The sequence below is a fragment of the Ambystoma mexicanum genome, chromosome 5p (genome assembly GCF_040938575.1).
Source record: "Ambystoma mexicanum isolate Mex_15411 chromosome 5p, UKY_AmexF1_1, whole genome shotgun sequence".
Lineage (NCBI taxonomy): Eukaryota > Metazoa > Chordata > Amphibia > Caudata > Ambystomatidae > Ambystoma > Ambystoma mexicanum.
The window spans coordinates 1,109,685,393-1,109,711,347 of record NC_090930.1 but is presented as its reverse complement, the minus strand read 5'-3'; the positions used below and the strand labels follow the sequence as shown (position 1 = coordinate 1,109,711,347).

The following is a 25,955-nucleotide window of genomic DNA, read 5'->3' as shown; positions in this document are numbered from 1 at the left end:
GCGTGGGGATTAGGTCCAGCAGGAACCATAAAGTACCATATTTCAGAACACTGTTGTGTCCTTGTTGCAGAACATTGGCTGCAAATGGCAGAAAACGCCATCCGGTAGCCAGAACTACAAGTCCCAGCAAGCTCGCGTGCTCGCAAGCAGTGGAACTCCGTGGGACAACGCCCGACGGTCCGCGCATGCGCGCGACGAGCGCACGGATCCCCGCTTGCGCTAACAGACTCGGATGGGAGCGGACGTGTAAGCTGAGGGCTCCTGCAGGCAGCGACCCGCGGGGCCATTCCCCGCCTGCGATCTCTGCAGGCCCCGCGCCTCCGGCAAGATAAGTGCATTTCTCTGCTTTTACGAACCGCTGGTTCATAGACAAAAACAATAGTGCATGCAACGTTGTGGGATTCTAGCCGGTATGAGCGCCGGGCTGAGGAAAGCTCCGGTGATACTAGTTAAGGCCAAGTGGCCACCTCGTAACTCAGTTTAACTGTTTCGTTGCCGTGTGAAGCAACACGGCCTTGGCAGATTCTTGGGGCGATCGTAACCCAGTTTGCACTATTTGTTGCCGTGTGAAGCAACACGGCCCTTGCAGATTCTTGGGGGAACACATCAGCGTGTGAGAGCACGGTGACGGGCCCAGTTTGCGACCTGAGCTCACTCTTGTTTTTGATTTCCTTGTAGCGGCATCCCACTGTATCAGTGGCCAGAACCCGCTGCGCCGCCGTAGTCTAACGGCACGAACTCTGGCAGTCGCCTGGCACGCCACCCGGTACCATCAAACGAAGCTAAGTGCTCATTTGGTTACTTTTAAGGTGTTATAGATAATGCTAACCTTGTGGGTTGGTAGACGAACTGCCAACTCTATATCAGAAATTGTAGCGTGTTCATGATGTCCTTTCCCATGATGTTTCCATACTGTAAGTGAACCGTGTATGGAAGTCAGAGTTTTGGGGGGGCAAGTTAGTTGTGAGTGTGGAAGCGTGCATGGGCGGAGTACCGTCGATCTCAGGAGTCCCAGGCAGAACACCAAGGCGGACCTTTCCTAATCCCTTCTTATCCATAACCCATTCCTACCCTTCCTCCCCTTTTACCCGGTTAACCAACAACCCTCTACCTATCCAATTCAACGGACCCTAACCCTCTTTCCCCGGCGGGTCGCGGTGACCCGTGTTGTCTACCTAACCGGGTGCCAAGACCCAACGGGGAGGTAGGTGTACGTGGTGCCCCTGCGCAAGGTTGAGTTCTTGACAGTAGCGCAAGCCCAAGGATCGTCAAGCGCCTGGGTAGCACGACACCATGGAGGAGGTACTAGCGGCCCTGCGAGATTTAAAAGGGGAGTTACAGGCTACTCGCCAGGACTATGTAAATCTGGCAGGGCAGGTACACACACTTACTCTGCAAAGTACCGCTCAAGCTACCCCCTTGCCTAGGGAACCCGTGCCACCCACCCCAGTCCAAGTACATGTGTCAACGGAACCTCCTTTACCATTAGCAGCCCCAGAAAGGTATCATGGGGACCCTCAACGATTCAACCAGTTCATCATGCAGTGTCAATTGCATTTTATCACCAAGCCAAACATTTTTCGCAACGCCCAGTCTCGGACTGCATTTGTGATATCGTATCTGGGTGGAGACGCAGCGTCTTGGGCCACCCCCCTTGTGTCTAAGGATGATCTTGTACTGTATGATTGGGACGTTTTTCTTGAGGCATTTGGAAAGATCTTTAACCTCAAAGCTGCAACTCTAATCAAGGATAGGGAGTTGCTTTCTCTGCGTCAGGGTGGAAAGGATCTCGTGACTTACGTAACCACGTTTACCCGCTTAGCTGTGGAGACAGATTGGCCGGAAGAAAAACGTTTAGCCCTCTTTTATCAAGGGTTACGTGATGAGATGAAGGATCTCATTGTGCAAGTGGATCCTCAACCGGACAATTGTTCCTCAATGATTGATCTTGCGTTGCGACTGGATCAACGGCAAAGCGAAAGGAGGCAGGACAAAAGAAAATGGGATGTAAGGCCTGTGGCTAGGTTAGATCAACAACCTAAGGCATTAAGACCCGAGAAATCAATTGAAGAACCCATGCAGATAGGAACAGTACGTGGGCCTCTGACTAAAGAGGAAAAAGACAAGAGGCGCAGAGAAAAACTCTGCCTGTATTGTGGTAAGGGGGGACACTTCGTTAAAGAATGTCCAAACAAACCCAAGAAAGACTTGCCGGGAAACGAGAGAGCTCGCCAGTGAGGGTGGCCCGGGCGAGCCAACTTGAAAACACCCCGAGACTTTTGGCAAATATCCATCATGCGCTGGTAACTCATGTGACACTTTCTGGTCAGGTTAGTTGGGCAAACCAACAAGTGCCCGTAACCCTAATGGTGGACTCTCGAGCAACAGGCAATTTTATTGATCAAGACTTAGCATCAGAATTACGAATACCTCTTAGCAACAAGGAGTGTCCGGAGGAGGTCAAATCGGTGGACGGATCACCGCTCACGTCGGGTCCTATAACCAAGCAGACCAGGTGGGTACATTTAGAATGCACCTCTGGACATCATGAGGACATACGATTCGATGTAATTGCGGCACCACAATTTGGAATGATTTTAGGATTGCCCTGGTTAAGAACTCATAATCCGGAAGTGCACTGGACTCAGGGCTCAGTGCGTTTTACATCCAGTTATTGCTCAGAACATTGCTGTCGACCCTCCGCCGGAATCCCAGAAATCCAGCCAGTGTCAAACCAAGGGCATGTGGTTGGGGGCATGGAAGCCCTACCAACTGTCTATCAAGTTTACAGGGATGTTTTCAGTAAGGCCGCTGCAGAAACCCTACCACCTCATCGGACGTTTGACTGCAGAATTGATTTGGAGCCTGGAGCAGCGTTGCCATGTAGTCGGATCTATGCTTTAACGGAGGCTGAAAACGAACACCTCCGGAAATACATTGAGACTAATCTGGCTAACGGGTTTATTCGACACTCAATGTCACCGGTTTCGTCGCCCTTGTTCTTCGTCCCAAAAAAGACCGGGGACTTGAGGACTTGTATTGACTATAGGGCAATCAACAGGATAACGATCAAGAACCGGTACCCTCTGCCCTTAATACCCACTCTATTAGACCAGGTGCGGAATGCAAAGATTTACACCAAGCTCGACTTAAGAGGGGCTTACCACTTGGTGCGGGTGCGTGAGGGAGACGAATGGAAGACTGCCTTTAGAACCAAGTACGGGCTCTACGAATATCAGGTTATGCCATTCGGCCTCTGTAACGCACCCGCCGCCTTTCAGCATTTCCTGGATGAGGTTCTGCGGGGATATTTGGACATCTTTGCTATCGTCTACATCGATGATATCCTCATCTACTCTCGGAACCTGGAAGAGCATCAAGGGCATGTAAAAGCCGTACTACAACGTTTGAGGGAACACAAATTATATGCAAAACTTGAGAAATGTGTTTTTCATCAAACAACGGTGGAATTCCTAGGATTCATCCTTTCACCAGAAGGAGTAACCATGGACCAAAACAAGGTACGGGCTATAATTGATTGGCCGTCACCAACATCAGTTAAGGATGTGCAGACAGTACTGGGGTTTGCAAACTTTTATCGCCGATTTATTGATGGGTTCGCGAGTAAAGTACAACCAATCACTCGCCTGTTGAAGAAAGGAGTAGTGTTCCAATGGGATACGGCCGCAGAAACAAGTTTTCAAGCTTTAAAGAAGGCATTCACTACAGCCCCAGTGTTATCACATGTGGACCCTACCCGCCCCTATGTCATCGAAACCGACGCTTCAAGTTACGCTCTAGGAGCCATTTTGTCCCAACGGAATAACACCGGCCAGTTGCACCCAGTAGCGTATTATTCTCGTACCCTCTTACCAGCAGAACGTAACTATGTCATAGCGGACAGAGTATTACTAGCCATAAAAGCGGCGTTCAGTGAATGGCGTCACTATCTGATGGGGGCCCGACACACTATAACAATCCTGACTGATCACAGAAATCTACAATTCCTGAAATCCGCCAAGGCGCTTAGTCCCCGACAATTGCGATGGGCCATGTACTTCGCGGACTTCGATTTTGTAGTTACATTCCGCCCCGGAGTGGAGAACAGGAAGGCTGATATTTTGTCTCGCTATCCAGAACCAGACTCGAAAACCAATCAATCGGAAGAGCCAAAGCCTATCGTGCCACCAACTGGTATAATTGGATCTATAGTGGTAGATGACATGTTCTCTGGAATCAGGAAAGCATTAACCGCACAGGAGTTGGCCCAGTGGAACGACCCAAGCAAGAAGAAAACCGTGAAAGATGGGTTACCCTTTTTTGGAACAGCCTTATATCTACCCACACCAGTTATCCGTCAACAAGCCATCAGGTGGTGTCATGATTCTCCTTTTGTGGGGCACCCCCGGCAATGCAAAAACCTGTGAATTGTTAACTCGACATTTCTGGTGGCCAGGTCTCAAGCAAGATGTTCAACAGTATATACAAACATGCGAATGTTGTCTGAGGAACAAATCAGACCATCGAAAACCAGCTGGACACCTGCGCCCTTTACCCACTCCGCCAGTGCCATGGCACACCATATCATTGGATTTTATAGTGGACCTGCCATTAAGTCCGGGATACACCACTGTACTGGTGGTGGTGGATTCTTTAACCAAATTGGCTCATTTCATACCCAGCCAAGGAATCCCTACGGCTCGGGCATTGGTTCACCTTTTCCTTCAACATATTGTCCGCTTACATGGCATGCCATTACATGTTGTTTCAGATCGAGGAGCACAGTTCACTTCACGTTTTTGGCAGGCCTTTTGTGCCACTGTAGGGATGCAATTGAAATTATCCACGAGTTATCACCCCGAAACAGACGGGCAAACGGAAAGGGTGAACCAGACCTTGGAGCAGTATATCCGCTGTATGACATACAATAACGAATCCACGTGGGCGGATGTTCTTTGGCTGGCGGAACTAGCGTATAACAACGCTGTACATAGTTCTACTAGGGTGACTCCTTTTTATGGGACTTATGGTTTTCATCCCCGTTTCCAACCAGTGCCACATTTGCCCAATATTGATGTACCCGCTGTGACCCAGCTCAAAACACATTTAGAGAATATCTGGCGTGGTATCATAGTCAATTTAGACATGGCTAAAGCTTCCTATAAGAAATATGCAGATACACACAGAGAACCTGCTCCAACATATAGAGTTGGGGACAAGGTATGGTTAAACACGCATAACCTGCATTTGATAGGCCCACGCAAATTCCAACCTAGGTTTATAGGCCCGTTCCCTGTAGAAAAAAATCATTAATCCATTAGCAGTCCGTCTTACCTTACCAACACAAATGAAAATCCACCCTGTGTTCCATGTAGCACTACTCAAACCCGCCCCGGCTTCCATACGGTCCAAAAGACCTCCCCCGATTACTGTGAATGGGGCTCCTGAGTTCGAGGTGAAAGCGATTCTGGATTCTCGCTTGCATCTGGGGCAATTGTATTATCTGGTGGACTGGTTGGGTTATGGGCCCGAGGAACGCTCATGGGAGCCAGCGTTAAATGTACATGCACCCCGACTAGTGCGCTTGTTTCATAGAAACAATCCTGCAAAAGCAGGACCCGTTGGGGGGGGGGGGGGGGGGGGCGGGGGGGGGGGGATGGGGGGGGGGGGGGGGGGAGTACTGTCAGGACCCCCACTGCCTCAGCTGTGTCCAGCGTGGGGATTAGGTCCAGCAGGAACCATAAAGTACCATATTTCAGAACACTGTTGTGTCCTCGTTGCAGAACATTGGCTGCAAATGGCAGAAAACGCCATCCGGTAGCCAGAACTACAAGTCCCAGCAAGCTCGCATGCTCGCAAGCAGTGGAACTCCGTGGGACAACGCCCGACGGTCCGCGCGACGAGCGCACGGATCCCCGCTTGCGCTAACAGACTCGGATGGGAGCGGACGTGTAAGCCGAGGGCTCCTGCAGGCAGCGACCCGCGGGGCCATTCCCCGCCTGCGATCTCTGCAGGCCCCGCGCCTCCGGCAAGATAAGTGCATTTCTCTGCTTTTACGAACCGCTGGTTCATAGACAAAAACAATAGTGCATGCAACGTTGTGGGATTCTAGCCGGTATGAGCGCCGGGCTGAGGAAAGCTCCGGTGATACTAGTTAAGGCCAAGTGGCCACCTCGTAACTCAGTTTAACTGTTTCGTTGCCGTGTGAAGCAACACGGCCTTGGCAGATTCTTGGGGCGATCGTAACCGAGTTTGCACTATTTGTTGCCGTGTGAAGCAACACGGCCCTTGCAGATTCTTGGGGGAACACATCAGCGTGTGAGAGCACGGTGACGGGCCCAGTTTGCGACCTGAGCTCACTCTTGTTTTTGATTTCCTTGTAGCGGCATCCCACTGTATCAGTGGCCAGAACCCGCTGCGCCGCCGTAGTCTAACGGCACGAACTCTGGCAGTCGCCTGGCACGCCACCCGGTACCATCAAACGAAGCTAAGTGCTCATTTGGTTACTTTTAAGGTGTTATAGATAATGCTAACCTTGTGGGTTGGTAGACGAACTGCCAACTCTATATCAGAAATTGTAGCGTGTTCATGATGTCCTTTCCCATGATGTTTCCATACTGTAAGTGAACCGTGTATGGAAGTCAGAGTTTTGGGGGGGGGGGGGCAAGTTAGTTGTGAGTGTGGAAGCGTGCATGGGCGGAGTACCGTCGATCTCAGGAGTCCCAGGCAGAACACCAAGGCGGACCTTTCCTAATCCCTTCTTATCCATAACCCATTCCTACCCTTCCTCCCCTTTTACCCGGTTAACCAACAACCCTCTACCTATCCAATTCAACGGACCCTAACCCTCTTTCCCCGGCGGGTCGCGGTGACCCGTGTTGTCTACCTAACCGGGTGCCAAGACCCAACGGGGAGGTAGGTGTACGTGCTGCCCCTGCGCAAGGTTGAGTTCTTGACAGTAGCCGGGGGCAGTGCAAGGGAGAGCGCAGGGCCAGAAGCATCATGTAACCAGGTTTCCTTGATCATGAGCACAGCGAGGTCATGGGTGGTTATGAGGTCGTGGATGTCCAGAGCGTGGGCGTTGAGGGACCTAGCATTGACCATGGCGCATTTGAGATGGGATTCTGAGGAAGTTAGAGTGGGGTCTATGGGAGGATTGGGTGAGGTAGTGGGTGTGGTCGTGCTTGGAGCATTAGTACAATGAGTGGTGGCAGGTTGTATAGCAGGTTCTGCAATGGGGGCTCATTTTCAGTGGTGGTAGACAGGTAAAAATCATTTGGCACCATAACATTTGAAATGGTGGTATAAGATTTGCACATCACAGGTTTTGCAATGGGGGGGGAACTCCTTTTTAGTGGTTGTAGACACAGGTAGGCTCACATTTGATACAAAATCAGTACAATTGGTGGTGGGGTAATGTGCGTCATTGGCAGCCATCAGTGCCGTGGGGTTTGTAGTTGGGCAGATGAGACTGGGCTTGTTAACACGTATAGTGGGTGGCTAGTACGTGAACATAGCCATGCATTGCGGGTGCTCGTGGGGAGGGGCTGGAAGTTGGTGGTGGTCTCTAGAGTATGGGCACATAGTCTGAGGCTCCTGGCAGCAGGGCCTGGGTTAGGGTCGAGTTGGTAGCAGTCAGACTCCTTACCTCCAGGATGCGACAGTGTCTTGACAGGCGGGCAGCGAAGAGATACAAAGAGGAGTGCAGTCCTTGTCCTCTGGCCTTCTCCTGGTGGCTCACTACCTCTCCCTTTAAGGCAGGGGGTTTGGGGGTGCGGGTCAGTAGGAACCGGCAGGGCTGGCCGCCGAATTGGACTGGGCTGCTGGCGGGAAAGGAAGCAGATTCAGTGGCAAATTCAAAAGATGCTTCTGGGACGATCCGAGTCACGGCGACTGGGCCTTCCATGAGGGGCTCTGCTGTGTGCGCAAGGTGTGCTGCTGCTGGGGCAAGGCAACAGATACTGTGGGCAGATATTAGCTGATCAGATTGTGGCACTCGCAGCGGAGCACACATCAAACCACTGAAGGATACAACAGGAAACGGAGGACCTATCCAACTACAGACCCATCTCCAACATCCCCTACCCAGCTAGACCCCTGGAAACCCAGAACAACCCAAGATTTCATAGAAGATCATCATCTACTAAACCAGGCTTCAGACCGATGAACAGAAACAGCACCTATTCCAATCTGGGATGATCTAAAGGCTAATGCAGATTCAAACAGCACCTCTGATACTTTTTGACCTCTCTGCAGCATTCGACAGTTAACTACAACATCCTCATCATGTGACGAAGAATTCGGAATCACCGACGCCTTACTTTTGGGGTCAGACCCTTCCTAACAAACAGCACAGAAACAATATGGATGAAACCTTACAAATCAAGCCCATGAGAATCATCATGTGTAGTCCCACAAAGATCATCCTTCTCGCCACTACTATTCAACAGCTACCTGTCACAGATATTTAAAATCATTGAAAGACATCGCCTCAACTGTTACAATTATGCAGACAATCTACAAAATACAAGACTCACAAGACAATGCAACTCTAGAGAACTGCCTTCATGAAATATACAACTGTATGAACAAACTCAACCCAGGCAAAACAGAAATCACAAAAAAAAAAATGAAGACAACCTCTACATCCCATGGCCAACTAAACTTGGCGAAACCCCAGCCCCATCATCTACTGTAAAAAAAACTGGGAGTCCTGATAAACTCACTCTAAAGTCACAAGTAAACGCCTAATAAAGAAATATTTCTTCCTCCCGAGATCGATTAAAAGGTTCCTACCATTCCTCTCATTCAACAACAAAACTGCCGTCATCGGCCTCAGAATACGCCAACAGCCTGTATCTAGGCTTGCCTGAACGACTGCTAAATAAACTCCAACTCATACAAAATGCGGCAGCCAGACTGCTCCTTAAACTACAAAGAAGAGATCACCACACCAGCGCTAAAAAAAGCTACACTGGCTACCCATCAAACAGCGGATCAAGTTCAAATCAATGTGAATAACCCACAGAGCAATCCACGGCCAAGGTGCAGAGTTACTCAGAAGAAAACTAAACGTACATCACACTGCAAGGCCACTGAGATCCAGCAGCGACATCCACTTGAACCCAAATCATACGAGAGGAACCCGAGCATCCTCCTTTTCTCACCCCAAAAACCTGGAACGAACTACCCAAGAACATACGGAAAAAACAAGAGATCACCTACAATTCATGGCTCTTCACCCCATAACCAGAAAGAATACCGATAAGGCCATACAACAGAGGAACTAGGCCAAGAGAAGACCCTACCCTGACTCCCCAAATTACCCTTATAAAACAAGGACATAGATCCGTAACATATCGACTTATTAAAAACAAACCACATCAATCATAACATGGAACGCTCAGATCATTTGGGAGAGCAGGGTATGACCCAGCAATAGCACCTGGCATCCCTCAAAGGCACAGGCAGCAATGGACCGACAGTAATAGATAGGAAGGAGCGGGGTTTGATAATATAACCAATACCTAAGCAGGGATCATACTTGCCCCCTGGGTGTAATCAGGTCAAACCTAGATGGAGGACAGCCTCCACCCTGAAACTAGACAGTCAGGAAAGGGAAGAGGAGATTATAGCGCCAATGAACCAGACAGTAAATGGATAGCAAGGAGCTGGTTAATTATAATATAACACCGCTATCAAATTAGAGAACATGGGGTACTTAGTCAATCTGCTAGAACCAGCCACGGTATCAGAGAAACTAGACAATCAGTAACCAAGAGAAGAATACACTAACCCAGTATGACAACTTGATACAAACTAAACTTCAGGGATTATGAGACATACAACCCACTAACCAAACCCTCAAATTTCTGCATACTTAATTCACACAAAATCCGACACAACCACCTCTCTCATAGCAAACCACACAGACTTCACCACACCAACGATCACCACATAGATCATAACAGAACACAAGGACACGCTTCGATCCTATAGGCACACCCAAGGTCAGCGCACAGTGAAAATCGAACTGAAACTGCCAACAGTACACCACCTCTCACTTTCCTACACCCTCTTCACCCACTAAACCCCCGCCCATCTTTTTTGATTACAGATCCACATGAGATCCTGGAGACCAACTCAGTTGGTGACGGTGCGCTACATAAATACCTTTAACATTATCACGCAGGTCCAATGACCCCAACCAATTCTTAAGTCAGAAGGCTGAGAAGAGTGACCATCTTGAACTTGTCCTTCTGGAGGAACTTGTTCAAGTATCTGAAGTCCAATATGGGTCTCAGTCCTCTGTCCTTCTTGGGAAACAAAGAATATGGGAAATGTCAACCCTTGTTCCTCTCCGCCACAGGCACTGGTTCTATAGCGCCTTTCTCTAGCAGGGTCAAAATCTCCTGCACAAGTAGAGGATCCGGAACCCTCAAAGAGTGCTTCCCCAGTTGATTGTGGTGAGGCTATTTTAGAAAAGGAAGGCAGTAGCCATGGGCTATCGTTTTCAGAGCCCACGCATCTGAAGTAATGGCTTGCCAATCTCTAGATGCTGAGACAGCCTGTCTTCCCCCCAACCCCTCCGGTGAACAAAGACAAGGCCTCAGCAGTTTTGAAGCAGCACCTGATGGCAAAGAAACTGCTGCCTGAGCTTCCTTGGCACCGCTACCTCATCCACCATGAGGAAACTTATGTTGGCACCTGACTAGCCATTCCTCTTGCCCTTCCAAATGAGTAGTAGCGAAAATAACCCTTCCATTGCTGTCCCCTAGGACAAAAAGGCAGAGGTTGTCGAACAGCTGCGCCCAAAGACCTGGCAGCAGCTTTGGAGGTCTGCAACTTCAAGACTCGCCTCAGCCTTGCTGCCAAACAGATGCGACCCATCAAAGGGCATGTTGAGAAGACAAGCCTGCACATCTGGTGCAAAGCCCGACTTACACAACCACGCAAATCTCTGCATCAGGGTGCTTGTGGCCATGAAACTGCTGATGCTATCCGCAGTGTCCTACCCAGACTGAAGGGATTCACACATGGCATCCTTGCCATCCTTCACAATAGCTAGAAAGCCATCACTTTCTTCCCCTTCATGAAAATGCTCGCCCGCTAAAGAGAAATTCCCAGAGTGTGTGAAAACATTGCCAAGGCACAGGTGGAGTTGGCTGATTTCAAAACCATCTCCCAGCAGAAGACACCTTCCGAGCCCAGCCAGCCATTCATGCGCTTATCGGCCCCATCAGAAGGGATGTAGGGTACGCTGCCTGCTTAGAGGTGGCTGAAGGCAGCCACCTGAACCACCACAATCTCCGGAGTGGGGTGTGGGGCCAGGTAGCCTGGGGTCGCTACAGGATGGGCAGTATTTCTTGGTCAACAACTTGTTCACTGCCGGAATACTCTCTGGGGTGTTCCAAGTAGCAGCCACCCTCTTTCGCAATACCACATGAAATGGCAACACTGGGTCAGTGGACGGCCCCTGATCCAGAATATCTGTAAAATAATCTGGATCAAAACGGTACCGAGGCCTGGTCCAGCTCAGGCACTCACAGCTCCAACATCAATCTTCAATAAGAAGTCGGCATGATCCCCAGCTCCGGCCTACCAAATTCCATCTCGGAGGACGTGTCCCCTTCAAGGGCTTCGAGGATGTCACAGGTTTTGACAGTTCCGCTGGGGACCAAGACTGCGACCGGGAACGTCTCTGGTGAACACCCAATGCCTTGTTCAAACAGGGCCTCGAAGGCTCCCGGTGCTTATCACGCCAACCGCCCCGGCCTGAAGGTGCACGAGCATCCAGCCGAGACTGTTCCCTGACGGCTTAGTCAGAAGGCTTCGACGGAACTGTGCCCTGGGTTGTTTGAAATATTTTCAACATCTGCACCCGGAAAGCATCCCACTCCTCCGGGGTCAAGGATTTAGTGAGGCAGGTCACCTACTTCGAAGAGGCATCGTCCGAAGAGGATGAGGAAGGAGAACGGTGGCGGCGCTTCCAGGACCGCCGCAACAAAGGACGAGTGGCGCGAACCACTGCGGGACTGGGAGCACTGGACTTCTTTCCGACAAGTCGAGTCCCCTCTCTAGTCGGTCGAAATACCAGCCAATTTGGATTTAGGGGGCTGGGACACCCCTTCTACCTACAATTTCCCCCTACGTTCCCACAAGGCCTTGTCAGTCAACGACTGGCACTTTGACCAGTCATCAGTCACGTGGTCCTCGCCCAGGCACCACAGACAAATCCTATGTGGATCCGTAATAGACATCTTGGAGCCGCAGGCCCAACATTTTTGTGAAGCCAGACCGCGGGGTTGTCGGGGTAGAAGACATGATATGTTAACGCAACAGTAACCACAAGGCGCGCCGAGTTTCACAACGCAGACACGTTTGTGGAAAAAACAGAACTGAGGCTACAGGCGCTGCGAATGCTACTTACATCTGATGCAGTCACCCTCGACAGAAACCTTCGAGGGCCATCGACCTGATGCCATCGACACAGGGCGCCCTCTGCCAGAAAAATTTTTGAAGCAGTACAGCTGTGAACATTAAATGTCAAATGAGGAATACGTTGGAAGACAATCCATTTAACACGGATCCCTTACCCCACAAGATCAGATCACAGCACACAAGCATGAACATGCAAACCTACATTTGTAAAGTGTACTTACTGTTCCAAGTCTGTTGAAAAGAAGTCGGTGTAGAACACGCAGCTCTTCAGACTTCCTCTTCTTCATAAAATATTGCACCCTTTCAATATCAGCAAGCTTCACACCCTTCCCTGAAAAATAATTACAAAAATAATAAAAGGATTAACAAAGGAACATTCAAGCTCACTTTTCTGAAGTGCACTTTTAATAAGGGGCATTTCCACTGAATCGCTAGTAGGAACCCTTGAAAAGCAACATTCATCTGGACTATTTGCAACACTGTTAAATTGTATGGTGCCCCTAGTATATTGGACTCCATGTTTGATCAAGCTGAAAATTCTCTTGACTAGATCTTAAAAATTGTAATAACCCCCTACTTTTAATGTCATTAAGTTATCGCAAGCCGGTAAGCAGATGTGGCAAACCCCCACATTTGAGCGTTGGGAGAGAATCTAGTCTTATTCTCATCCGCCTACAAGCATGGCGAGTGTCGTTACCTTTCAGACCCTCTGGGCCTGTAATTTGTACCCGAATTTGCCCATCTTGGTGCCCCAGTCCCCTCCATGGCCTCACTCCCCTAGCCCTCCCCCACCCGCCCGCCTCCCACCAGCCCAGATTGGCTCACCATGCCCACAACACCGGGCCCGATTGACGCTTTCCCTAAAATAGCTGGGCCTACAAACCCATGCTACTGGCGCTACCCCCCCCCCCCACCCCCACTTCCCACCTGGTTACTATTGTAACGTTTAATTACGTTAGTGTTCCAGGCTCTGTGTGCCTACATAGTTCGCGGCATCCCCTCAGTTTTCCCCTGCCTCCCGCCCCGCCCACTGCCTCTGATTTGTTTATCCTGATCTTAACCGACACCCTCCCCCGCCACCCCCCAGGGCAGCCCTCTGCGGCTAAGGGCCTGAGGCATAGGGCAGATCCACAATGACAGCTCCAAGACGTGTCTGCAGGTATCAGCAGTGGAAGCCAGTGAAGCCAGCAAACCAACAGACACCAACAAAAACTAAGTGTGGCATGGGTGGGGTGTAGAGCAATTACTCTACTCCAGAAAGCCCCCGCCACTCTACCATTCCTTTCCATAGTGTAGACTGCCATAGACTTACACCATGCATAGAGATTTGTGACCACCAGCCTAAATCTATTCATGGCTGGACTGTAAATGTTGCCATGCATCACATACTAACACTTGCCAATGTTAACAAGTATCACACCTAGAGAGAACTGAAGATTAGCCTGCGTCACATCTAGATAGCATTATGGATGTTAGCATGTGCCGCACTTGGATGGAATTGTGAAGGCTAGCAAGTGCCAAACTTGAATAGAAGAGTAAAACTTCAGGCTGTGTCGCATCTAGACAGGATCGTGAATGTTAGCATGTGCCACACATGGATGGAATTGTGAAGGCTAGCAGATGCCACACTTTGATGTAATTGTGAATATTCGCATGCTGCCACGCTTATATGGAATTGTGACGATTACCAAGTGCAACACACTTAAATGGAATTGGGAATGTTAGCATGACCCACACTTAAAAAGAATTCTGAACGTTAGCCTGAGTCGCTTCTTGATGGGATTGTGAAGGTTGGCAGGTGCCACACTTAGACGGAATTGTAAATGTTAGCATGTTACTATCAGATAACCCACTAACAAAAGCTCAACATTTCTGCATACATCTCACTCAAAATACACACAACCATCTCTCGCACAACAACCCGCACGCACTTAACACCGCAACACATAAGCCACAACAATAGCACACGAGGACTGACATCGATCCGATACTCGCACCAAAGCTCAGCACCCGGTGTATACAGAGTTGAAGATGCCAACAGAACACCACTCCTACTATCCTACTCCCTCTTCACCTTACTAACCCATCCCACCTTCTCATTTGCAGATTCGCCAGAGCGCCTGGGGACAAACTCCATTGGTGACGGTGTGCGGTCCAAATACCGTTAACATTTAACATCATAAAGCATCTTACAGGTTCCACCCTTATGCAGGGACTTCCTCAAGCGACGTGAATCAATTTGTTTAGCACAAAATTTCTATTTATACTCTTTTTGGGAACTGTGATCAAAGTCATGCAACTTGTTCTGGAGATAATCCTCCAACTAGCTGAAATGCTAGTCGCCATTGTGGTCCTATAGAATTATAGACATCTAAATGGCTAAATATATACAAAGAGCTCATAACTCTGTTCTAACAGACAGTTCGCAATTGCAGCTCCAATTGAGTAAACATAATTGTACAATGTAGTACTGGTATATTGGTTCACTCAACCTGTAAGCCACATATTTTAATTAAAACACTACAGTGTAGTATTGAGTGTTTAACTCTATGCCATAAAAACTAAAGTACGGTGCGGCAGCAGCACCCAATTCGAACACTAAATTATTAGCGTTCAATCTCGCCCGAGTGGGCAAAAAATATTTAAAGTGACAAGTGCGGCACTGCATCCATACGATGGCTATATGATACTCACATCACCTCTAACAGAAAAGTGAACCTCAATATCAAAATCTCGCCCAAGTGGGCTCAATTATCCTTCTGTTTAAAGTGACACATGCATTATAAAGGGGGGGGGGGGTGAAGAGGGGCACAATGTGTTTGGTGAGAAATCCCGGATTTTCAAGCTCACTTGACCCACTGGATATTTTGCTGGCTTCCTTGCTCTAGCTTTTGTGACAGATGGCTCAGCTGAAGTCCCTCAGCTACTGCAACACTTTCTAGTGCAGCACCCTTAGTAGCCCATTGGCTACCAGGGCAATGTTTGTCTTTAGGCACCACATATTGGTCACCAGGGTGATTTTAACTTAAGTGTTGCAGAATAGGCTAGTGGGAACAAATGTAGGTTTAGCTTCATGAGGGGTGTCGTCATGTGTACCAAATTATTAGTCCAATGCACTAATGTGGTAGCCATTAGGGTTACTAAGGCATGCCATTTTGGACAAAGGTAAGCCTAAAATTGCCTGGGTGGACTCACACTGCATCATCTATTGTGGTGCAGACTTGTTTAAAGGTGGCAGGCTTATGTTAAAAGATATTTATACTACGCACTATCACCCCTGGAGTGGTCCCCTGGCGGATCTGTAAATTAAGAATGTAGGATAAGTTAGTAGCAGCCCTCCACATAAGGTGTGTATGGGGGCTTTTTAATGCAGTAAAATAATACAAATACACCACATTTTATTTTTGTACCATTTACGCAGGCTGGCCACAGTACTTTGTGAATTCCCCTATTCTTTCCAGTAGATGGCGCTGGAACACATTTAACAAATGCTAGCTTTGTGTGAACTGCTGTGCCATATTACTGTAATAGGACGCACACTTTTGGGCATGATGGAAAGGGCGTGTGCTTAGCACAGGAAGCACTGCATGCGGTTGCTTTTTTTAAATAAATGCTTCAAAACAAACAGGTTCTGTCTGGTGAGTTTGATTGGGGACGGGAACCAGCCTGAAACAGAAGTACCATCAATGTTATGCATGGCCCTTGATTTATTTGGCTGAATCTGAACGGGGTCATTCACTACCACTCATGTTCGATCCATGGAGAAGGGACATAACGTTTTTATTTTGGATGTGGTATGTTAATGTTGCCTCGACAAAAGCCCAATCTTTTGGGTACTCTTTAACGGGATCATCCCCCTAGCAGATATAACTCTAAAGTGTTCCTCGAGGACTTCTGCCTGATCTTCCATTTAAGGAGAAGACTAAGCAGGTTTAGAGCTATTGAATCAATGACAGGGCTCCGTCAGCTAAAGTATCCTGCGCGATTGTCCATGCCCCTCACATATTAGTGCTGACTCTAGCAGACTGAAAATATGGCTTCTGGGTGGTGGGACCCGATGTCTACAGCAAAGTGTTTAATGACTAGTGTTCAATGTAACCTTGTGTCAATTGCAGCCATTCGCATGTGACTGGCAAAGGAGTGGATTAGCAATACACATTGTGTAGTGCACACGTTTGTTTATAGTTTGTGTCATTGTTTTTTATTAATAACTTCATATTCTTTTGTAAACTGCATTTGTACCTTCTACCAGTAAAAGCAGTACAAGTATCTCCGCTGAAGGGCCCATTGAGCTGGAATACTGCAATGAGATAATCCTGCTAGCCTATGAGGATTAAACTATCAGAAATACGCATACAGAGCCCAGAAATTTTAAATGTGAATGACATAATAGATATCAAAAACATGAATGCTATGTACTATCCTCCCTTAATGTAAGAATGCTATTATGGATTAATAACAACGTACTGGGACGTGAAAGAGGTGCAGGTGTAATTTAGAAGGTTACAAGCAACAAACCATTGCATGTATAACTATAACGCTGTTAAATACTCTCCTTCATACATAGTTTACTCCCGGAATGGGTGCAGTTTCATATCTGTAAATAAATTCTTGAAGTCAACCAAGCATGCATCGCATATAGCATGCGTCACATCTAGACAGAACTGAAAAGATTAGCCTTGCATCACATCTAGACCGCATTATGAATATTAGCATGCATCACATCAAGATATTGATGCAGATTAAAAAAAATCCCCCCTCGGCATACACCTCTCAAACTGACTAAACATACCTCGAAGCACAAACAACCACATGCATTTCACTACACCGCAACCACAAAACAGACCAGTCTTCGCACAACAGCACACGACTGCTACCAAAGAAAGGCACACCTAAGCACAGCTCTTGCAGTTTTCACTCAAGCCTACTAACCCATCCTACCCTTTTTCCATTCAGATCCGCCAGAGCGACAGGGGACCACTCCATTAGTGCACAGTATAAATAGCCTTTAACATGGAGTTGAATGGGATTCATCCATCTTCAGTGATCGAAGCAGCGGTCTGGTTAAAGGCCCTAAGTGTCAACCTAGCAAACCCATTCATAGCTCTGCAACACCCTGCAATACAATTAGTCACTATCCTGTGCATTTACAGCTGACTAGTGAAGTAAATCTCTTCCAAGTTCAGCCAATTACAAAGAGTAAAACCTAGCAGCCTCACAAGTGGAATCTGCAAATCGTCCAGGTGAAGCAGACGCTTGATCAATAACAGATGGATTCAGCCACTGAGGGACGGTTTCTCCCGAAACCCACCCTTCCTACAGGAAAAGCCAATCTTCCAGTAAAGGTGTGTGAGCAGTTAACTGTTATACAGGCTCTATAGAATTGCATTATTGCTGCACTGGCCCTCCCCCAGTCCTGTAACACTGGATTTGAAAGGCATACAGTCTCACCAACCAGTCAATGCACCAGAGATGCAATTATAGCGGGCTGTTGTAGAACCAACATTATATTCTTCCCTGTTGCTCCCAGCCACTGAAGTTGCTTGGGCCGACCAGAGTACTGCCCCACACTTGCAATGTTCTGTTATGCTATGATATTGAATCTTTCATTGCACACCCTCTGCCATTTTCACACTTTCTAGGACCTTCAGGCTCTGCAAGAAGTGGATGTTTCAGACTTAAAGGAGAGAGTTAACTGATTGTAACACTGAAGATGCACTGGAAGAACAAGTTACGTACTAACTGGTAATGTTTTCTTTCGACTGGATGTTCCTCCAACGTATTACACCCCCCCTCCCCATCTTTGATATGTAATGTCCACAGGTGTGCACTATGGAAACTTTCAGCAGAGGGCGTCCTGCATCGATGACATCGGGTTGATGTCCCTCAAAGGCCTCAGTTGAAGGAGACATCACTGGATGTTATAAATAGGACACCCATAGCCTCAGTTTAAGTTTTTCCCTCAGAACGTGTGGCACCAGTCTCATGCTTGAATGCACACAGCCTTGCAGAAACTGAAGCTGCAATAGCATAGGAAATTCACCAGAGGGGCAGGCTGGGAGGGCGATGTGGAATACGTTGGAGGTACATCAAGTCAAAACGTTACCAGTTGGTAAGTAACTTGTTCTTCGAATGAATTGTGTCCTTATGTATTCCACATCTTTGACAGACTCCCAAAGCAGTACCAGTAAATGGAGGAGGGAAAAGAATTTAGAGTACACAATTAGATTGCAGAACAAAGAACCGCCTTCCCAAAGGCCATATCCTGACCATGGATTGTATCAAGTGAGAAATAAAGCCCATGTAGCGGCATCACAAATATTCCTAATGGGAACACCCCGCGGAGAGCGGTGGAAGTAGCCATGCCCCTATTGGAATGAGCTCGCTGAACTCCAGGAGGGTCCTTACCACACCAATCGGAAACACTCCGTAATGGTGAGGATAATCCACCTGGACAAGGTCTGTTTGGTAACAGCCTGGCCCAATCGGTGTCCAGCATATCCTACAAAGAGTTGATTGTCACTCTGACCCTGGACATTCTAGAAATGTAAAAGCTCAGAGCTCTTCTAGGATCCAACCGATGGAGTCGCTCCTCTTCCTTACCAGGAGTATGGAAAAATGGGAGAACCACCTTCTGACTCAAATGAAATTCAGATACTACCTTAGGCAGAAAAGGACGGACGAACCCGCAGTACAACCCTGTTCTTGTGAAACACAGTAAAGGGTGGCTTAGAGGAAAGTGCCTGCAATTCGCTCACACTGCGAGCGGAAGTAACCGTAACCAAGAAAACAGTCTTCAAGGCCAATAATCACAAATGACAAGAGTGCAAAGGTTCAAACGCAGCACCCATGCGAAATTTCAAAACCAAATTTAAATCCCAAACTGGCGCCTGGAAAGGGGACAGCGGGAATACATTAGTCCTTTAAGAAATCAAAGGACTCAAAGTAAGAACATTCTTCAGACAAGCGCTTAAAGATAGACAGCGCTGCCAGGTAACCATTAATGGTACCCACTTGAAGGCCCCTGTGGGCCAAAGAAAGTAAGAGACAAAACCATAGGAGTTGAGCACTGAAAAGTATCAACATTGTGCTCCCTGCACCAGTCGCAGAATTTACGCCAATGATACAGGGATTTTGTTGCAGGCCGCCTGACCGAAAACACCTATATCATGTCATCCGGGAGGTCCCCATCCTTATACCTCAACCTTTCAGATACAAAGCGTGAAGGTTGAGAGTCTTGACCTCTGGATGGAGAACCTGCCCGTTTCCCCCTCCCACTACACTCCCCGGGCGAGAGAGAGCAGATCCTCTCGGCATGGAGGGTAGATGGACATTTCTAGGAGGTCGTACCACGCTCTCCTGGCCCAATCCAGAGCAATGAGGATCATGTGGGAACCTAACATCCGCAACACGCGAGTAATGACGGAGACTGGCGGAAATGCGTACGGCAGCGGGAATGACCAATCCACTATGAACCCGTCTCCTCTCAGAGGAAATTCCCTTGAGCAGAATCTCTCGCACTTCCGGTTGACACTGGTGGCAAAGAGTTCCACTTGCAGGGTTCCCCAAAGGGCGAAGATCTCCTGAAGGACTTCCTGAGCCAACTCCCACTCGAGAGATCATGCTCTGCCTGCTCAGAGCATCCGCTGCCACATTGGTCTCCGGCCAGATGACTAGAGATCGAAATTCCCTGCTGGATGGCCCAGAACCAGAGCTGCATTGCCTCTTGCACAAAGGGAGTGACCCTACCCCACCCCCCCTTTTCTCATTGAGGTAATGCATGGCCACTGTGTTGTCCGTCATGATCAGGACACTTTTCCCCGCACAGATGGCAGGAAAGCCTTCAGGGATATCTGATGGCCCTCAGCTCTAAAAGATTAATGGGGAGTTTGGACTCGAGACGAACGACCACTGGCGGTCAAGTCATTGGCATGAGCGTCCCATCCTGTGAGGGAAGCAACCATCACTACAGTCACCTCTGGCCATGGTTGCCATCCACATTCATGAGATTCCCCTTGTTGGCCCACCACAGAAGATCCTGGGAGACCGAGAGTTGAATTTGAACAGGAGCCAACAACTTGCTTGAGAACTGCAACCACTGCATCTTGAGGACCCATTGCAGGGATCTCATCCTGAGCCGGGCCTCTGGCACCAGAAAAATGCTCTGCCTATGCAACTGTAAGAATTTGAAAGCCGGGACACACTGGGCATGTTGAAACTTGTCCACCATCTGCACAATGTGAAGAGCCCTCACCTTGGGAGGCAAGCACATTCAAGTACGTGTCTAACACAGCCCCGATGTACTGGAGCTGTTGGGAAGGTGTCGGTTGCAAAATCTTGAAAGTGAGGGACAAGCCCAGCTTGTGGAGGGAGCGGCAGGTGAGACCGAGATGATCCAATGCTTGCTCGGGAGCAAACACCCAGATTAGCCAGTTGACCAAGTAGGGGTAGACGTGAATCCCCTGCCCCAGCCCCCTAGCCTGAGGTACGCTGCCACCACCATTCCCTTGGTGAGGACCCTCCGGCGGAGGTCAATCCGAACGGCAGGACACAAAACTGAAAGTGCGAGTTTCCAGCCGCAAACCTCAGGTACTTTGTGCTTGGGATGAATAGGCACATGAAAGTAAGCATCCTGTAGGTCAAGAGACAACACCAATCCTGAAGTTGAAGTGCCTGGAGGACTTGAGAAAGAACAACCATCCTGAACTTGTCCTTCCCGAGAAGTTTGTTCAACCAACCAAAGTCCAGGATGGGTCTCAATCCCCAGTCGTTCTTTGGGATCAAAAAAATAAGGGGAATACCAACCGTTGTTCCTCTCCGCTACAGGCACCATTTCTATAGCACGCCTTTCTCCAGCAGGGTTAAGATTTCCTGCACAAGGAGCGGATCTGTAAGCTTCAAAGAGCGTTGCACCAGTGGATTGTCGTGAGGCCGCATTAGGAAGGAAGACAGTAGCACTGGGCGACTATCCAAAACCCACGCATCTGAAGTAATAGCTTGCCACTCTTCGAGATGCTGAGACAGTCTGCTCCCAATAGACGAACCATGGAACATGTTCTCATGACTGTTTGGAAGCGGCTATGGCAGTGCATGAAGGCAAAGAGGCAGCTGCCTGAGCAGCTTTGGCACCTCCATTTCCCCGACCACCACAGGTACTTCGCTGGCCCCTTTGACTGGAGTCCCCTCTCGTCCTACCAAAGGAGGAGTAGTAACGAAAAGAACCTCCCCTCCACTGTCCTTTTAAACCTCCGCCTTTTCGTCCTGGGACGTAGGCGGCGGCGGTTGACGCCCGGCTGCGCTTAAAGATTTTGCTGCAGCCTCCGAGGTCTGCAACCTCTCAAAGCTCTCGTCAGCCTTGTTAAACAAATGTGTGCCATCAAAGGGCATGTTCAGAAGACTGCTTTGCACCTCAGGAGCAAAACCAAACTTCCGCAACCATCGCAGCCACGAATCGGATAACACGGTCGGCCGTATCCATACCCGACTGAAGTGATTTGCACATGGCATCCTTGCACGAGACCCCGGAAGCCATCCCTTTCTTCCCACTCCGGAATATGCTCCGTGGAGTTCGCCGATTTCAATGCCATGCTCCCTGCAGAAAATACCTTCTAAGACAAACCGTGTAAGCGTTTGTCGTCCCCCATCAGGAGGGATGGAACAGGTTACTTGCCTGTAACTGTAGTTCTCCAGCATGGGTCTGGCATGGATTCACATGCTCATGAATATTCCCCCGTCAGGCTAGGAATCCTCGGTAAAGAAAAAGTATCAGTTTTGTTTCTGATCTGTCTTTCTTAGTAGTAACCAATCACTGGTCTCTGGGTCATACTGCCCCCAGCCAATGACTGCCCTCTCCCTAAGCCCCGCCCCTGGCAGCCATCCTCAGATTTGGTAGCACGTAAAGTGGCAGTATGACCAAGTGAAGAGCCGCAGAGGGGTGGGAGAGTTTGCATGTGAATCCATGCCAGACCCATGCTGGAGAACAGTTAGTTAACTTGTTCCTTCTCCAGCATGGGGTCTGACATGGATTCACATGCTCATGAATAGAATACATGGCAGTACACATGCACAACCACGGGAGGTGGCAAAGGCTCAATATTAAACATCACAAACTCAACATTAAGCAACTCTTACCTCGTCACCAGGCCGACTTTCAGGCGAACAGATGGCGCAGCACTCCTACTCTAGACTCCTCCCTGGAATCCCAGTTGACGCAGTAGAATCTCGTGAAGGTGTGTGTCGACCTCCACGTAGCAGCCCTGCAGATGTCCACCAGGGGCACACCAGACAAGAATGCTGTGGTAGCAGCGATCGCTCTGGTCGAATGGGCTCTCGGACGGCCGGGCAACTGGCGGTTTGCCAACCAGTGACAGTGCATGATGCAGCCGGAGAGCCATCTGGAAATGGAAGCCTTCGAGAGGGCCTTCCCTTGGTTCACAGGTCCAAAGTTCACAAACAGCTGTAACATCTTCCGAAAACTCTTTGTGCGGTCCACGTAGAACTTCAGGGCTCTAGCTACATCCAGTGAATGCAAAGTCGTCTCGGCCAGTGACAAAGGCGACGGGAAGAAAACTGGTAACACCAAGGGCGCTCATTGAGGTGGAAGTCCGACGGCACCTTGGGCATGAAGGAGGGGTGCGTCCTCAGCACCACCCTCGTCTCGTGAAAAGTCAAATATGGAGGCTTGCAGGATAGGGCCTGGATCTCTCCCACTCGTCGTGCAGAGGTGATGGCCACAAGAAATGCTGTCTTCCACGACAAGAACTTCAACGGTGCCGAATGCAGAGGCTCGAATGGCGGCCCCATAAGCCTGGTCAGCACCACTGAGCTCCTACGCCGGGGCAGGAGCCTTCACCGGCGGGAACGAACGTAACATTCCTTTCATAAATTCCTTCACCAGGCGATGAGATCAGAGATGGCCGTCCTGTAGTTCTGGTGCATCGGGAAATCACTGCCTGGTGTATCTTGATGGAAGCATGTGCTAGTCCCGCCTTGGCCAGCGACAGGAACGGTAGCACCTGAGGGGATGTAATCCATAGAGGGTTAATCTTCTGTGCACGGCACCAGACAGAGAACCTCTTCCACTTGTGTCCGTAGCACTTGCGAGTTGAGGACGCCCTGGCCTTTGCAAGAACCTCCTTACAGTCCGCTGGGATATCGTACCCTCCAAACTCTAGTGCTGCAGGAGCCAGGCCTGCAAGTTCAGCGACTCCGGGTCGTAATGAAGAATGGCGCATCCCTCTCTGGAGAGAAGATCTGCATCCGTCGACAGTTTGACTGGTGGGGACGCTGACAAGTCCAGAAGGTCCGGGAACCAGATCTGTCTCGGCCACGCCGGTGCAACAAGGATCATCCTGCACCAGGACCTCTTGAGTTGGTTGACGAGTCGTAGCAGCAACGGTGAGAACGCATACAGGAACAGGCCGTCCCAGGGGAACGAGAAAGCATCGGCCATGCTCCTCGGCTGTGGAAACCTGCTGGCGAACCTCTGGCACTGGAGTTCGTCCCCGTCGCGAACAAATCGATCTGGGGTTTGCCCCATCTCTGGAAGAGTAGATCCACTTGATCCTGGCATAGTTCCCACTCGTGGCAAGAGTGCAGCCCCTGAGTAGATCCACAGATCCTGGGCTTCCTTGGATAGGCCTGTGGAAAGGGGGGAGGGGGGGACTCGGTTCCTCCCTGCTTCCGGATGTAGAACATCGTGGTGGTGTTGTCGGTGAAGATCCTCACCACCACCTTGAGGGACAGGATGAACGACCTGAGGGCCCAGAACACTGCTCGGAGCTCCAGTATGTTGATGTGGAGCAGCCTCTCCTCCGGGAGCCAAAGGCCTCTCGCGTGAAGATCTCCGGTGTGCACTCCCCCCCACCCCTCCAGGGAGGCATCAGTCATCACCGTCACCGGGTGGGGTGGGAAAGTCTGCCCGCCGTGAGATGCGTGCAGGTGCCCCACCATTGGATTGCTTGGCAGAAAACCTCGTTGAGCGAGATATTGTCCTCGAAGCTGCCCGCCGCTTGCATCCAACGGGCGTCGAGGAACTCCTGTAGGGGACGCATCCAAAGCCTGCACAGGCGCACCAGATAGATGCACGAGGACATCATTCCGAGAAGGGACTTGATGGACCTCACCCTGGCCAAGTCCGTGGCCAGCAGACGTTGCACCTTGCCCAGGATGGCCTTCGTCCTTTCATCCGACGGCGAGGCCAATCGTGCTGTGTCGAGCTTGGCTCCCAGAAACAGTGCGACCTGCGAGGGGACCAGGTGGGATTTGGGGAAGTTGATGGAGAATCCCAGGTCCGTGAGCAGCCGGACAGTCTTCACTGTGTGTTCAACAGCAAGTTCCCTTGTCCTTGCTAGCCAATCGTCCAGGTAGGGGTAGACGTGGATCCCCTGCAGGCGCAGCTGCAGCTGCGCCACCGGCGCTAGGCACTTGGTGAATACCCTGGGCGCCGACTTCAATCCGAATGGGAGGGCCTTGAACTGGTAGTGCCGTCCTTGGACTACGAACCTGAGAAACTTTCGGTGTCCTTTTAGAATGGGGATGTGAAAGTCTGCATCCTCCAAATCCTGACGATAGGAAGTCTCCTTCCTCCAGCTGGCCCAGAACGTGCTGGCGGGTGACCATCCGGAACTTCTGTGCCTTGATGTATTGGTTTAGTTGCCACAGGTCCAGGACGGGACGCCATCCTCCTGTCTTCTTTCTGACGAGGAAGTATCTTGAGTATACCAGAGCCCCGGAGCCTCCTTGGGACGAGCTTGATGGCTCCTTTCTTGAGCATCGCCCTTACCTCTAACAGCAGTTGAGGGACGTGGTTTTCCTTCCTGGCCACGGGAGGAACGCGGGGACACTTCCTTAGAAATTCGAGTGCGCCCGTGGGCCAGGGCATCCAGCACCCAACGGTCGATGGAGATGGACTCCCACGCGCTGACGAACTTCGTCAACCGGCCTCCCACCGGGGTGCTCCGGTGGGGTCCGACGCAATGGCTGGTTCAATCTTGCTTGGCAGCGGCCTTGGCCACCCTGGCAACGGCGAGATCCACCTGACTTGCCTCGTCCCCTGTAGGTTTCCTGCGACGAGGAGCGGGCCGCCTGACGGTATGTCGAGGAGCTGCCACCAAATCCTTTGGAGGCACCCTGCTTGCCTCCGGAGTTCTGAAAGGGCGGCTGTCGTTGCTGCAGAACTCCCAAAGCCCGAGCCGTGGCGGTCTTGATGGCCTGCAGTGACTCATCCACCGTCTTTCCAAACAGATTGTTCCCATCGAAGGGCATGTCCAAAACCTTGGCTTGCACGTCTTGGAGGAAATCCGTCGCCTTGAGCCACCGCCGTCTAAGGCAAACGCTGTTGCCCAACTGGCGGAAACCGGTGTCTGCAATGTCCATGGCTACCGTTATGGCGTGGTCCGATGCCACCTCACCTTCTTGTAGGATCACCAGGGCCTCTGCTCTCTTGCTGTCCGGTAGGAAGGCCAACGGGGGATGCGGGGGCGATCTTGTACCACAACTCCCTGTCGTAGCAA

The 25,955-nt window shown here is 49.9% G+C and overlaps 1 protein-coding gene across 2 annotated transcripts in view; it reads right to left on the bottom strand.

The window, feature by feature from the left end:
- Positions 1-25,955, bottom strand: part of DEK (DEK proto-oncogene) — a 557,420-nt gene that overhangs the window by 430,164 nt on the left and 101,301 nt on the right. For both annotated transcript variants that reach the window (XM_069613584.1, XM_069613585.1), the window contains exon 4: positions 12,663-12,772. In XM_069613584.1, coding sequence (XP_069469685.1) covers positions 12,663-12,772 — 110 coding nt within the window. The remainder of the gene's footprint in view (positions 1-12,662; positions 12,773-25,955) is intronic.